The sequence below is a fragment of the Hesperophylax consimilis genome, chromosome 14, assembly GCF_061612785.1.
Source record: "Hesperophylax consimilis isolate HC1 chromosome 14, BYU_Hcon_1.0, whole genome shotgun sequence".
Taxonomy (NCBI): Eukaryota; Metazoa; Arthropoda; class Insecta; order Trichoptera; family Limnephilidae; genus Hesperophylax; species Hesperophylax consimilis.
Window position 1 is genome coordinate 31,939,396 of NC_142849.1, and position 16,355 is coordinate 31,955,750.

Below are 16,355 nucleotides of genomic sequence, written 5' to 3' on the forward strand. Positions count from 1 at the left end.
ACAAATAATTCAAAATTATATCATCAAAGTTATGTATAGTCGGAAAAGAACATTTTCAACAGATGAGTTATACAAAGAATCTAAACTATTCTGTCTCCGTAAACTATTTATTTTGCAAACTATGAAATACATCTTTAAAAACAAAAATAAATTCGAAATAAATGAAAACAGAACCAACATTAGAAATAATAATGTATTTTATACCCCCCAAACGAACACAAAACAAATACAAACACACTGCAGTTTCATTGGACCTCGTACTTTCAATCTTTTACCGAAAAATATTCAAGTGATTACTAAACTTCCTCAATATTTAAAAGAATGAAAATTATGGCTTTTCGATACAGCAGTTGAAACTTTTTTTTATTTAATTTGTATCAATTTATATTTCTCATAAAATATTCACCATATATTACACTAAACACTTATAACTTCACTATACACTATTGTAAACACTTTTTATTCAAAACGCTTAGACAAAATGTAATCTTGTTTTTATTTTATATGCCCACAATTTGTTTATTTCTAGGTACAATAAAATAATAACTTAAATATATTACCCACGCACAGGCTGCGCCTTAGTGGGTTCCCATTATTCGTATTGATTTATTTAATATTGTATGTAATTAATGTAAACATTGGGAAAAATAAAGGAATTAAAAAAAAAAAAAAAAAGTGGGTGTGTCAAGCCTACGCAAGACAGAAGTGAAACTTCTAGTATTCCTCTCTCTCTATTTTCATTTCATCATCTCTATTTTCTCTCTTAGGTTAGTTTGAAAATTAGAGGTTAAATAATTCAACGACGAAGCATGGATTTGCTTTTTCTAATATTTTCTTATAGATGAATGACGTTCGATTAATGTATAGTTCCAAAAATTTTCAATTTATTCACAAGTATACAATATTACATAAATAACAATATTACAATTAAAAATTACAAAGAAATTACAATGACAATGATGTGTTCATCACCTCTATCTCGTCACTACTCATTTTTAACACTGAAATTCTGTACCAAACCGTATGAACCACAATCAATTACGTATTTCACTCGTATTACACTCACGACGCAGTATACTAACCAAGCAGCTGATGCTTGGCGTGGCGCAGTTCGCTGGTGTCTGAGAGAGAGGAAAGAAGAGAAGAGAGAGAACGTTCGTGAGCGGCTCCCCCACCTCAACAAGCGCATATGGTGAGAGAGGGACAGTGAACGGTGAGCGGTGGTGGGGGTACCCGCATTTTCGTGTCGATCCTGACTCGGTTTTACTCCGTCCCCGAAAATCCATTACGCGCCTAAAGAAGTTTCACTTCAAAAATAAAATAAAAATATATAACCAGTATTCAGGTAGACTAGAATTCACAACTTTTACCTCACTTTACTCCAAACCATTCATAATCCCGAGCAATTCCGGGTACACGTCAGCCAGTTTATAATAAAATAGAATTTCTATAAATGCATTTTTTTTAAATTTCAGATTAAATTTTGTCGATTTTCTTTTGAGAGTTTCTACAAACTGAAGCCATTTTTGTTATTTCCTTTGTGTATTTTTTAAAAATATTTACCTTCATTGAATTATTCAACAGAAGGTAGAAGATATTTTTTAACCGTGAAAATTATTTATTCAGAAAGGTCTTTTACAATATTTCAGCTCGAGGAAGGCTGGCAGAATCCTCAGCCAAAGCATGAAAGTTTTTGTCAAGCCAAAGAAAGTTCCCTCTACAGAACTGCGAGATACACACAAGTAAGTCAACACAATGTATTATTTACTAGCTGTACGCCGCCACGCTTTGATTTGGCTCTGTCCGCCTGTGTAGACAGAGAAACAACAACCACAGACAAAATCTATACAATATAGGTATATAAAAACACACGCGTATTCTAATGCAACATTGTGTCAAAATTTCAAAATAAATGGTGAAGAACTTTCTCGTGATTTTTTCATACTAGACTCGTGCCCCTATGGTGATTGTAATAAACAGATTATATAATGTATAGACTATTATAATCGCAATGTAGAAAATACATATAAATCTATATAATGTATAGACTATTATAATCGCAGTGTGGAAAATACATATAAATCATAGTAAAAATAAAATTATTGAAATAGATATTTTATTTTATGGAAAATCTAAATAAGAGATTATAGAAAAAAAATGAAAAATCATGCATAAGTGTATATGTATTTTTATTGCAGAGGATGTTAAGAAAAGTACTTGACTTACTTTAACCAGTGATTCCCAGTGTTGCCAACTCAACTACTCAAAATATGCTAGAATGATGGGAAAAATATGCCAGAAAAATGCTAAATTACTTTAAAAAATGCCAAAAAAAAGCTAACATATATTTAACTTAGAAATAAAATCAGTGAAATAAAATATCAATATCTTCATCTTCATCTTCTTCTTCTTCATTAACAGCAGCTGATGTGGAAGGTTGAGAGACGGAGTCGTAACTTTCTTTGGTCCCGATGCAGCGTAGTACTTCGTCAGGAACAGTGTAAGAATAACAGCACTTTCCTGCTCTCTTTAGGCCAAATCTCACGTACAAAATGGCATTCAGGGTTCTCACCGCCAAACGATTTCGGAGTTTTGTTTTGACCCGACTCATTTGGCTAAATACACGTTCAATGTCCGCATTTGAATGCGGTAATGTTAAAATAGACATTGCAAACTGACATTATTCACCGAAGGGGTTATTATTAGCTGCATCTTTATATTGCATGACTTCATTCCAAAACTCTACAGTGAAAGTCAAGGATTCCCATTTAATGTGAACTATGTTTCTCCATTGAGACACCAGTTTTTCAATCGTAGGTTCATTTAGTCGGAACTCTTGGGCTATTTTTACAACGGATGGTTTTACTACTTTTAAAATATCTTGAACTGAAAACATGGATATCATCTGAAGGGTTTCCATATAAAGTGGTAATCTCGAACGTAGTTCTGTCACAAGTTTCAGTGTGAAGTTTGTACAACGTTGACGTAAATGGCTTACTACATCAGGCTCAAGATTATACTCTTTTATTTTATTCTCAAAAGCATTTCCCGATATCATTTTTGTTAGTAAAAAAATTGGTTTTTATTATTTTCATGTTTCTGTAAAAATAAGCCAAACAAATATGCTATATGCTAAAAGCATAATAGTTATGCTAAACATGGGGTAATTATGCCAAATTTAGCATATAATATGCTAACTTGGCTACACTGGTGATTCCTGACATTATTTGTAAGTCAAGTACGTCCCTTAACATCCTCTGTAATATAATACACAGGATGTTAAGGGAAGTACTTGACTTACTTTAGCCATTGATTTCTGACATTATTTGTAAGTCACGTACGTCCTTTAACATCCTCTGTAATATAATACACAGGATGTTAAGGGAGGTACTTGACTTACTTTAGCCATTGATTCCTGATATTATTTGGAAGTCAAGTAAAAAAGTGGAGTAAAAAATGTTATGGAAATTTTTGGTCACGGGTGATAATTTGGATGGTTTTTTTTTTCAACATAAAACTTAAAAACTCAGTAGGTATTTTAAATTAAACATTTTTCCAAAAATGTTAGGAATCACTTTAGAATTCTCCCAGATTTTAAATTTATTATAAGTTTTGGGTTCGTACACATTGACCAGTAAGCTTAACTACGAACCTACTTCCAGAAGCCCTTAGTTATTTGGTATGGCCAAAATTATTATAGTGATTTGTTTTTGGGGTATAGGCTACCTCCTTCTTTAGCCAACGTTTCGGAAAGCATTGCAGTGTCCATCATCAGTGCAGATGTGTAATCTGTATCCCTTAGTTATTGTATATTTTTAAATCAGCTCTCAACAAGATAATGTTCGACTTTATGACCCAACCAGAGTATGAAATTGCAAGGATGTTTTTTCAACAAGGGCAAATATGTAATTCACACCCAGGCAATGCGTGTGAAATTTTTCTGTAACGTCAACTTTCTTAAGACGTGACAAAACCCTAAAATAAATCCAGAATCTGAACGACGTACGTGATGAAGTCGTGTAAAAACAATATTTAGCGCGCGGCCCGGCGTAGTGAACGAACCTACCGTCGTTTTTGCTCTAGCAGACTTAGAAAATGGATATTTCCGCGGGGTTTCCTTTAGTTATTTCTGATTAACATATTGCTTGAATCTCAAATGTTTCTGAGGGATCCCTTGGGAAGTACTAATTCATCGTCTATAAAAATAACATCTGGTGCTTGCCGATAATTTAATGGTTGTTAAACGTTTTATAAAAAATTTCGAACCGTTTTACTCAAAATATTTGAAAAGTAAGGTCCTGTTTTTGATAATCTTAAATATAAATAACTTACATCTGTGGGATCCCTGTAGAAATATTTTAGATTTTAGTAATACGTTCATTACAAATAATTAAAATATGACCGTCGAGCAAACTCCCGTTATTAGAGTCTTTTGTCGCCTTAATATATTTATGTATTCTTGGTATGTTTATTTTAAATATCAAACATTTCCAGTATCTTAAGTAGTGTTTTTGGAGCCTATAATAGGTATAAACGTACCTACAGACAAAGGAAATTAGACTGCTTTCTGAGTTCTGTAATTGAGATCACAGAGTTTTTGGTTAGATCCGATAGGTATATAGATACCTACAAACTAAGGGTAATGAGACTCTTTTTTATGAGTCAAGTAATCGTAGAAATCGCAATACATTTCTACTACGGATGATAGTTTTTTAATTTTTTTTTTTTTAAATACATTTTATTTAGTTATGAAATTAAACATTTTATATCTAGTGTACATCTATTCTAAAACTACCATACCAATATTCCATTACCTACTTACTAATATTTGGACTTCACAACATTGAGACACACAAACCTATGAAAAACTGCAAGACTTTTGGCTTCCTTAACATTTAAAGTGAGTTCATTGAACATTTTATTTATGTACAAATAAACGCCTTTTTTCGGGCTTTTTACATATGAATATTAATAAATATATATTATCTATTGTACATAACTGCTTCATTAACAACATTTTATGTATGTTTAAAGATAAATTGAAGATGTCCACTGACTTAATATAATTTTTTCCCTCCATTAGTATTCTGGGCAAAGAGGAATAAATATGGTAGTTAGTCCCAGAATTTCTGCACTGAAATAAATCCTGACTTCTAGTATTACGTTGTGGAATCCGGAAGCTTATCAATTCTAGCAGTACCAGATTATCAACTAAATCATTTAGAATTTTATTTAGAAATATTTTAGTCAGTGAATATTTTGAAAGCTTGAAAATTAGTAAATATTGTTTTGTGTTGCCGAAAAAATTTGTATTAGGAAGCCTAAAATCGTTAGTTTGTATTTGTATTATATTGAAATAAATCGATGAAAAGAAGATAAATTGTTTTCCTGCGTTCCATTGGTATTGGTTCGAAAATATGTCTCTTTTATTTCAAAATTAGTTTGAAATTTAATTTCCTGTTATATGAAATGACCATCATAAAAGCCATTTATTATGATTGCCATATTTCTCCTTCCATTGTCAGCTGCTGGCTATTTATTTAATTTGGGCCGTCTGTTTCCATACAAAGTTAAATTTACATTTAAAGTTTCATTTATAGTAATAAGGATATTAAATTGGACCATGCGCTCTTTCAAGTATAAAATGCTAAAGTAATAGTTATTGGTGTGGCCAGTCTAAAAAGCAGAATGATCCTTAAAGTTATGTCACAAGACACGCCTTATTATTTGTTGTGCTGCCACGCTGATGATTTGATCTCTGATCTATAGTGACAGACAAAAAATTTTCTGTCAAAATATCCCACAATTTTTACTTTCTTATCGTATCAAAGTTCTAGGATCTAAAAATATGGCTGAAAATATTAAGTAGAAATATATTCTACTTGTTTATTGACTTGGCTTTATTAAACATTATGATAATGGTATTATTTTTGAGAACAATGCTAGCAAAGATTCATTGTTACGCGGATGACAGTACAGTTCATGATAGCTTTTTGTTTGACAAGCCCCCAAAGGGCACACAAACTCCAACGGCTCGGAGGGCTTGGAAGCAGAGAATGGACGGTTATCTCGAGAATATTTCCTCCTGGGGTAAAAATAATCTCGTCGAATTTAATGTTTCAAAGACCCAATCCTGTCTGATTACGTCTAAAAGGGATCCAAATGATAATCTAGTCTCCTTCAACGGAAGCAATCTTCCGAACAGGCCTTCCATTGATATGCTTGGTGTAACTATAAGTGACCAGCTCAGGTACGGGGGCTCCATCGAAGCCAGAGTAAAGTTGGCCTCTCAGAAGCTGGGCGTACTGTACAGGGCCCGCAGATACTTTAATAGTACACAACTGCTGACCTTGTACAAATCGCAAGTGCGCCCTACTGTCGAATTTGGCAGACATCTCTGGTTCGGAGCTCCTAAATACCTGAAAAAAACCCTTGACTCTGTGCAGAAACGGGCGGTCCGTTTGATAGATTCCCCAATCTTAACAAACGGACTGCAATCTTTAGAGCACAGGCGTCAGGTAGGTATGCTGTCCTTGTTCTATCGGTATTACAATGGAAGATACTCTGAGGAACTAGCGTCATTGATCCCTTCGGCACCGGTGCGTAGTCGGGATACACGCCAAACGCGCCCAACATTTGTACACGGTTAACATTTGTCACATGAGAACGGGTCGCTTCTACGATTCGTTCTTAGTTCAACAGCTCGGCTGTGGAACGAACTGCCGGCCTCTGTGTTTCCTCCCTCCTACAATATGGGGCTCTTCAAGACCCATGTTCACTCCTTCCTCTCCACAAAAAGACCCTCCACACAGCATCCCCAAAGATGACAAAGATGACATAGGCCCTGAGGGAAATTATTTTCTTCAGGGCCTCCTGTGTGGAGTTAATATAAAAAAAAAGATCAAGTAGAAATATGTCTAACTTGTTTATTGACATGGCCTTATTAAACATTATAATAATATTATTACATTTTATTATTAATAGAACAAGGTTAGCAAAATATCAAGCAGACATATTTTTTACTTGTTAATTGACCTGGTCTTATTAAACATTACGATAATATTATTATTATTACAATTTATTATAACGAGAACAAGGCTAGAAATTTTTCTTCAAAAAACATTACGAAGTGGAATGATATTAATTCCATTCAACAATAACTCGAATTCAAAAGATTTGGGCAGCAACAAGCAATAGCTTGAGGTCTGGGACTGCATCGAAACTGAGTTCAACTGCAACTTACCTGAACCCATTGTTTTAATTGCTTTTTGAATTGAAATATAATAAAGTCACAAAGTTTATAGAAATAATATGGCTTTTCGTTTTTCGCTGTAACGTATATCGGATAAGGAATCTATCTCCACTGTCATCATACTCTGTAATGTTAATCATGATTAATAATCGTAAGTAATGTTGAAGCGCACAAAATTCGTTCTTTCGAATTGTCAAATGTGTCAAAATGGCGAGTAACTATCGGTTTTCTGAAAGTAAAGGCTAAAGTTAAACGTGACGCAAAACTGGCAGTTAAATTGATTGAAAAACACATTTTGGTGAAATTTAACTTTAGCAATTAATTTTATTCTTACTTTTACTCTAACAGAAGACAATGTAAACGTAACTTCACTTTTATTTTTATTTTTTAAGAAAGGCAAAGATCTTTTGATAATGTTTGAAAAATTCCTACCACCAAAAATGGCGGAAAATGTTGCTTATGCAACGAAGAGAAATTAGCTGGCCGAGGAATTGAACCCACGATGACCAGGTGGGAACCAGATACATTTTATCTCAGCCACTAACCGGCAGCATCTAACAACTACAAAGTTGTTGAATAAATACACTTTTTTTTAATCAAAATTTCTTTCTTTTAGGGCTACGATAAAGATCAGAATAAATTTTCAACCGAATATGTACCTATTTAACTAATATTTTAATTTAAAATCTTACGCTGTTTTTACTGCTGTATTAAAAGTATTGTTTTTTTCTAAATCGTGAAATATTTTTGAATTTACCCCTTCAATTCCCTTTTTCTGTGCACGTCCTGTGTTTTGCCTTCGTTAAATACAATTTAGATTTAATTAATTTAAAAAATAACGAATGAATAAATTCTTACTTTCAACGAAAGCTTTTTTAATCTGTAATAAATGTAAATTCTTAAACTGTACATTTCACTACCACCGCCATTGATGTATTATATTTAGATAAGATATGAAGCGAATAAATAGGTTCTACTTTTTGACCTCCAACTCACCTCCAACACTCCCAACTACCGCTTATCGCTTTCTAAGGGTTCGTGTACACTTGCGAACCGAAACGCGAACAAATTAACTGCAGGCGGCGTTTTACGCCATTTGCGGTTGTTTCGTTTATTTCCCTTAAGTTGGGGTTCAGTTCGGCAGTTTGGCTCGAGTTAATATATGTAGTATAATTGTACAAGTCGAGCCGAGATATTAGTATGCGGTAGCGCCTCTAATTGAAGCTCTATAACCACCGCAGTATCCAAATATTCTAAAAAAGGAGACAAGCAGTTCAGCTGTCTCGAAATACATAGGTATTGTAAAAATCTCTCTTACTTTTAGGTGACTCAAAGGACTTGGTGACGGTAAGGAATTGACATAAGTCCACGCGCAGAAAACTTCAGTTTTCTGCGTAGGGTCTTACACCACTTGATTTATGTCTATTCCTTACCGGTCCGTGAGGGAAAAAGAAAATTTCTTAAAATATTCAGTTTTCACGATTCAACTTTCAATTTCAATTTTTCAATTTGTTGGTAGATATAGGTACGTATGGCATATATGTTTATATGTTATACGCATATGTGTTTCAAATGAGTTCTTTAACATTCAGCTTCCTTGTTTTTTAAAAGTAGTTTCTTTACTAAATACATTATACATTATGATAATAACACACACTATAAAAAAAATTTGAAACTCTACACACACACGATCAGAAATGTTAATCCGGCCTTTTTGTGAAAGGTAATCAAGAATCCTCAAAATGATACCTACAATATTTATTATTTTCAGAGACTAATTATCCCTCTTTGTTAAGATTTGTTTGGGCTTGATGAAGTCTTCAATAACAGACGCATGGTTTTTTTTGTTTTTACTGCACAAAACTGCATTTCACTTTATTTAATCTTACAAAGAGTTGAATTATTCCCGACCCGGACAAAAACACTTTTACTAATGGTCTATAGACCATAATGACTGCTTGTTACTATTTTATAGGAGAGAAGAAGAAGGAATCCAGTCGGTGAGGCTTTTTTTTATCTAACCAAGTAAAACACATTGACAAGCTAATTGTAAACAAACACTGTCAAAGAAAGCCAATTGATAAGGCAAAACATCTGTTTTATCTGTTAGCACTAGTTTTACCTCTGACCGCTAGGTGCTAGGCAGGAGCCTGTAAGTAACTGGTGATGAACTTTGCTAATGGTTCGTACATTTTTACCATCGTAGGTATTACTCGTAGGTATTACTCGTAGGTATACTCATAGGTATACTCATAGGTATACTCGTAGGTATTCGCTAAGAAGCTATTAACTACTGAGGCTAATTTGTTCGGTTTTGGGAACAAAAAGCTATTACCCGTAAAGACAATTTGTTTGCTTTTCGGAACAGCTCATATGGTCTCATAGAATCGTTGTCTTCCTTACCGTCATAGTTAACTTTTTTAAGTTTGATTTAAAAATATATATATTATATTAAGTATAATTAATTTTTAATAGTAAAAACAGGTTATTTTTTAAGACAATATTAGTGAATCTTAAACGAAAATATAAAACAGAAAAAGACAAAGTCGCATCTAGGATTTGAACCCATGATCTCGTCTTGCCGGGACGCGGCTCAAACTAATATTGTCTTCAATAATCAAATACTACAATTTAAGGTTTTACTCATTACGTTGTTCCAAAAATAAAAAAAATAGTTGTATAAATTTTCACTTTTCTAAAACAGTTTTTAGTTTTCGGATACATTCAGAAATATTCCAATTATTTGGATTTTATTGAGAAGTGGAAATACAAACAAATTCTCTGAATTTCTGACAGCATCTTTAAAAAATATAATGATCAGTATGCCAGAGGCCTGAAGAGTTAAGGGAAACGGCTAAGCGACTTTTTTAACACGAAACTTAAATTTGGATTTGAGGTAAAAAAAACCCATAATTTTTTTATAAAAAGGTAGAGCTAAAATCTAGTACGGAAATGCACTTGTTTATTTGTTTGTATTTTAAATTATAAAATATAGGCCGTGAAATTATTCGATTTTCATGATTTCAGCGACAACTTTTTCAATCATTTGTGAGTAGATACTTTTTTGAGTATTTTTTTGAATATTTGTGAGTTGTCAACCATTTGTGAGTACTCAAACATATTCATTATTTTCAAAATAATTTTACTTCTTCTACTCAAACATATGATGAAAACATTATAAAAAAACTGAAACTGATTAAAAAGGGCATTTCTAAAGGGCATTTCTTAAGATGTGCGTACATTAAAATTACAAACGACCGATATTAACATTTCCAAAAACGCTTTTTTAACAAAGTGTTATTTTTTTTATTTCATATTACCACAGAAAGTAGGACAAACTTTTTTTTATAATTGCAACTATAGTTTCCAATTGCAAAATTATTATTTTTATAATAAATTTTTAATAAAAATATTTTGTTTACATATAAATTATATTGTTTTTTTTTTAAATCACCTGTTTGACAATAACTATAAATAGTATCTACACATTTTGAAAATCATGTTTATATATTTCGTGAATAATTTTTATAAAGTACCTAGTAATAATAGTAATACAATATAAGATGTTTATCTTTAAAGAACATATTTATATGCTACTTATCAATCACATGATCTTCTAAAAATATCTCATCTTTTATAACGGGAAATATTGTAAGTCTTCATTAATTTTCTTCCCGTCATTTCATAGAATACATATTTTTTCAATTCTATGAAATGACGAGAAGAAAATTAATAAAGATTTACAATATTTCCCGTTATAAAAGATGAGATATTTTTAGAAGATCATTCCATTGATGCAGTGGCATGCAGTTCATTCGTTTAAAAAACTGTGCCTAACATAAGAAAAACAAACAGTAGGAAGTAATTACAGAAAAAAATTAAAAGCAAAGTACAATTTTTTTTTTCTAAAAATGTTATTTGTATTTGGTAACATATTTATTCAGTTGGCCAAAACATTTAGCTATTTGATAATAAATTAGTCATTTTCAAATATTCAATTGATCAATATTTTATCCATTTGGTTTTCAAGGATATGAGCCATGCAAAGCTTAAATCTTAGCGTAGGATTTAATAATCATAATTTTTTTTTGATTAATTACTGAAAACGGGAAATATATTTTAAACAAAAATCCACAATTATTAGAAAGATATCGAAAATCATTTTACCACTTGAAAAAATATAGCTTAAAATTTTAATTTTAAATATTTACCTCGGGTTTTTTCTAGATCGCGGCTTTAATTTAAAAAGTATAGGAACCTACATTGTTGCCTTTACCAAATTTGAATATTATTGTTTGTAAATAACCAATATTGCGTTTGATTAAAATTTAAAAAAAAACGTGTGTATTTATAATTGACTAAGCGCAGCGAAGTCCTGTTCTACGTTACGTTTCATTCAAGCAAGCCTTACTTTGACTAGATGGCTAACTTTGACTAGATGGCTAACTTTGACTAGATGGCTAACTTTGACTAGATGGCTAACTTTGACCATGATTCCGTAAAGATTATTTTTTTCATATGTGAAATCGTCTTACTTATTTGGACTTTCTTATTCGTATTTTTTCAATATTATGTTATCTACCTGAAAAAAGTTTGAGAAAAAAATTGTCTTTTATGTAGTAACATTTCTTTGAACAAATAGTATAAATAAATTTTAATGAATATTTTTTTCATAAAATATGTATAATTTATGTAGATATTCAAGTACTTATTTACAGATTTAATGCTTTTAGAGAGTTGGTTTTGATTTATTAAATAAAATAAAATAACTAACTACTTTTTTGGACGCGAAATCCACTGGTCACAGGACACTAGGAAATAAAATTCATTAACTACTAATTTTTTTATAATAATACTTTCCTATATTCGAAATAAACCTGTGGTTTAGATATAAGAAGTTCGAAAGCCAAGAGCAGCATCTTTTTAATGGAGAGCGTTGAACATGAAAATTAGAAGCGCAGGGAGGGGTAGTAATGTTCTTACCAACCGATATTTTGCAAATTCAACATTTAATGTTAATAATTCGATAGTGTTCAGCCAATACACGCCACGTTTATTACATTACGTCATGGCGACGTCCAACGCCTAAGGCCCTTCGTACACAAAGATAATTACAAGCTACGTGACTGTGGTGCGACCACAAGTATCCTACCAGTACGCTACTCTTTACAGCTGGTTTTCGTACACGCTCTACCCAAATTATACTGATCTGTATGTTTTTCAAGTGGTTAATACGATGATTAATAGATTAATACGATATCAAGTGACTCTAGCGACGAAGACAATATTATTGTTCTTTTTAAAATTACAAACATAAAAACGATTCAATAAAAGAATTTGGGTTTACTCATACAACTAAATAATTGTTAATTGTAAGGCATTCGTCGCCGCCAAGGAATTACATGAAAATGTTGTCAAATTGACTTTCTTTCCAACCTCAATCCACGCCTTTTCTAATAAATCCTTTTTAATGTATTCTGGTTAATTATAGATGTGTAAACATGGATATTTTCCCACCTCAAGAAATAATTTATCATTCAAATCATGTTCGTTCGTCATTTCTGTCAAACGAGTAGAAGATGCGAATTCAACTCGCGTAGCGTGCTACTAGTACTAGCACTGTCAGTAGCGTACAATTGATGTCAAACCCGTAGTCGACGCGTCGCGTCGTGTACCAACACTAACAAAAGATTATGTTGGATACTGTCGAGCGGCGAGTATCAATATAAATATGCGCCATTAAACCATTGCGCATATTTATATTGATTGCCGTGTACTGCTTGTTTACTGCATTTCGTTTTGCAAAAGTAATCTTTTAAACCTTTTCTCTATATTTTTCATAGCTCCGAGCTAGATTTTATGTAATGTACCTACTTAATGAACACGGAAAGACCAGCCGTGTGTAAAACTCTTTCTTTACAAGCTGAGTTGGAGAAATCTCATTACATTAGAGTGAATTGTTAATTTCCTTTGACACGGAGTAAAATGTTAGTTCCTACAACGTCTTTGGACGAGTTCCTAGTTTCTTAATTTGAATTAAAATAAAACTGCTATGCCAGTAGCATGGTGCCAATAGCTCGCATGTGAACGAGCTACTGACATCTGAGTTTTCTCTTTCATATATGCCGTTCTTCTTCAAGCTCCGCATTCTACCGTAAACCGCCCCACAAAGCTGCCCAACCGGGTGGAAATATAGTTCACCTTCTTTTACACTGTTACACTGTACAGGGGCGTTCTTGTGAGGTGTCACATAAAAATTAAACAATATAATGACATACGATCTAAGCAATCTCAACCCAGGCCACGACACCGAATTTCATAAATTTATATAAACAATATTACGTGGATATTACATTTTGTTATTGGTGATATTATGATACTTACAGGTATATTTTCTATCAATTAACACATATATAATTTAATATTGAAACTAAAACTAGAAGGTGGTGAGCGAACAGCTGAACACGGAAGCACCTCTCATGGTGTGGGAACCTCGGCACTCAAGAATTGAATGAATCGTTTTGGGCTTGTTCGGCCCGTTGCGGTGCCGGAGATCGTGTCAGTTATCAGGCCCGCTATTCGTAGACAAATCGCCAATAGAAGATACTCCATTATGAAACCGCTTCTGTGTTTGTAGGTCTGACAAATGTAATATTATATTATATTATCATCAATAAGAAAATATTTAGTTTAAATTACGACATCAAAAATTAGCTGTCATATCTATCCAAACGCTTACAGACCACGATGGTTGGAAATAAACTGTCCAACTTCGCAACACTTTCTTCAGGGGTAACCCGGGGATTCGTTTTGGGTCCACTTCTCTTCATCCTTCTTACAAATGATGTCGCCAAAATAATTAAGTCATTTGGTTTATTGTCTCACTGCTACGCTGATGATCAGCAAGTTTATTTTTATTGCACACTCAAAATCCGTAGCGCTGAATGTATAGAAGCAGTAACTCGTTGGATGTCTTCAAACAAGCTGAAGCTGAATCTACTGAAGCTATTATTATTAATAATAATTGCGTCCTCATCTTGATTGAAGTGTTTTTGCTGAAATATTCCCCATTCTGTTTAAAATGATAAATTATTAAGGGGGTTTGATTTTAGAAATGAGTATTTTTGTTATTAGACAACAACTTGACTTGCTAATTTTCTCACAGGGCTTAAAACCATCAGCACAATAAGCTGTATGGTCCTTAAGGTGGGTAACTTATATTTTCTATCTTGAACTAAAACTATGTTTATATAATGATTACATTTTCTTAGAATTCTCAACAAGCATTTTCAATGTATTTTGACTTCTATGTTAGAATAACAACTACAATTTTTATGTTTAATCTGAATTAGATTATTATTGTTATGTGTATTTATAAACGTGTTGTTGACACTAAAAATGTTATTGATTCTTTAAAAAAAAATTCCTTCATTATATTTTTTTCAGTTCAATTCCGATAAATCAGCGTTTCAAAACTTCAATGAATATTTTTTTACATTGAGTGAAAAAAAGAGAACAACAGTATAAGTAGTTGTTTTTCATAATTAATTTTCTATATAATTTAATTGTACGTTTTACATTACCTACCTTACTAGGTGTAACTTGTTCTGAGGTAGGTTACAGGGATGTACAATAAATTATTTCATTGCTATGTTATTGGCAGATTTCGGAAACGTTGAATTTCGATAAATATTGATGGAGAAGAATAATAAAGTATGTAGTGTGTAAAAGCAGAAGAAAAGCAGTACATTTGTGGCAAATTGTGAAAAAGACGACGATTAGGCAATGCATAAGGAAATAAAATGACATTTAATTACACAGGTCTGCAAATTGACATTTTTGATTTTTTTTAAATGGTAATGGTTGAATTATATGTATTTTGGAATGCTGAATTCGAGAATGCCATCCATTTTGACCCATCACGTAAGGATTTTCCGCAAAGTGGAAATTAAAATATAGGCAAAACCCGCCTTACACTACTTCTGTAGGGAATGTTCAAAAGAAAAAATCATACAATTATACAAATTTAATTAATTTTAAGTCATAATATATTTTATTTACATCATATGCAATTATAAATCTTTATAAAATATGCTTTTTTTAGTTTGGAAGCTTCGTTTTGTGCTTTTTCGTTTGTGGGACGTTATATTTTCCCTATGCAGCATCCAACAGTAGTCGCCCATCATATTTATATCCCATCGACCTTGATACCTTCTCTCCATTTCCTTGATATCTTGGTGAAACCTCTCACCTTGCTTCTCACTAACTGCACCAAGATTTTAAATCTCGGATCAGGTCATTTAATTCAGCTTGAGAAAATTGTTGAGGTCCACTGGAGTCGCCTACATGAAACTCGTCACTAGAACTTTCTTCTGATTCACTTTCTGATGATGGCAAATCGTCCAGGCTTTGGGGTTCTTGTGGTGTAGGAATGCCAGGTCCGTGGGGGACTGGGCGGAGTGCTGAATCTATGTTTGGGTAGCGAATTTGTTTTTTTTATTTTTGGTATTATACCCTTGCACATTGCACGAACAAAAGTAGCAGTCATCGCTGTGGTTTCGAGGCTCTCTCCCAATATATATGATTCAAAGCTGACTAATTTTATCGTCATGAGTTACTGAATGTTTTGTTTCGGTCTATAAAACTTAATATTATCTTATAATAAGTTGTAAATAATAAAAAATATATATTTCCGCAATAAACCCCGTTTTGCGACTTAAGATAGGCAATCCCACAGTATTTTGCGTTTTGCGGAAAAACCTTACGTGATGGAATTTTTTTGATAATTTTCCCGAATTCAGCAACCAAAAATACATGGGAATTACCTCTTATTTCAAAGAAAAAAAAACTTTGTAGACCTGTGTTATCATTACACACCATAACTAACTCTTATGCAATGTTAGCTGATGTTTTTAATATGGCCTAATATATCATACCACCTAACATGTAATACCAGCCGCTCTATCAGTATATAATCTACTCTAACAGTATCTCATAATATACTGCTGGTAGAGAGGCGCCCGGCAAGGCGGGGTCCTGGGTTCAAGCAGAGGCAGGGACATTGAAACAAATTAGCCTTCCAACCTCCATATGGTATGGGAAC

The 16,355-nt window shown here is 32.7% G+C and overlaps 1 protein-coding gene across 1 annotated transcript in view; it reads left to right on the forward strand.

Moving 5' to 3' along the window:
• LOC149418196 (uncharacterized) overlaps nt 1–16,355 on the forward strand; it is a 57,916-nt gene that overhangs the window by 38,525 nt on the left and 3,036 nt on the right. The window contains exon 4 of the mRNA XM_089639906.1: nt 1,650–1,742. Coding sequence (XP_089496032.1) covers nt 1,650–1,742 — 93 coding nt within the window. The remainder of the gene's footprint in view (nt 1–1,649; nt 1,743–16,355) is intronic.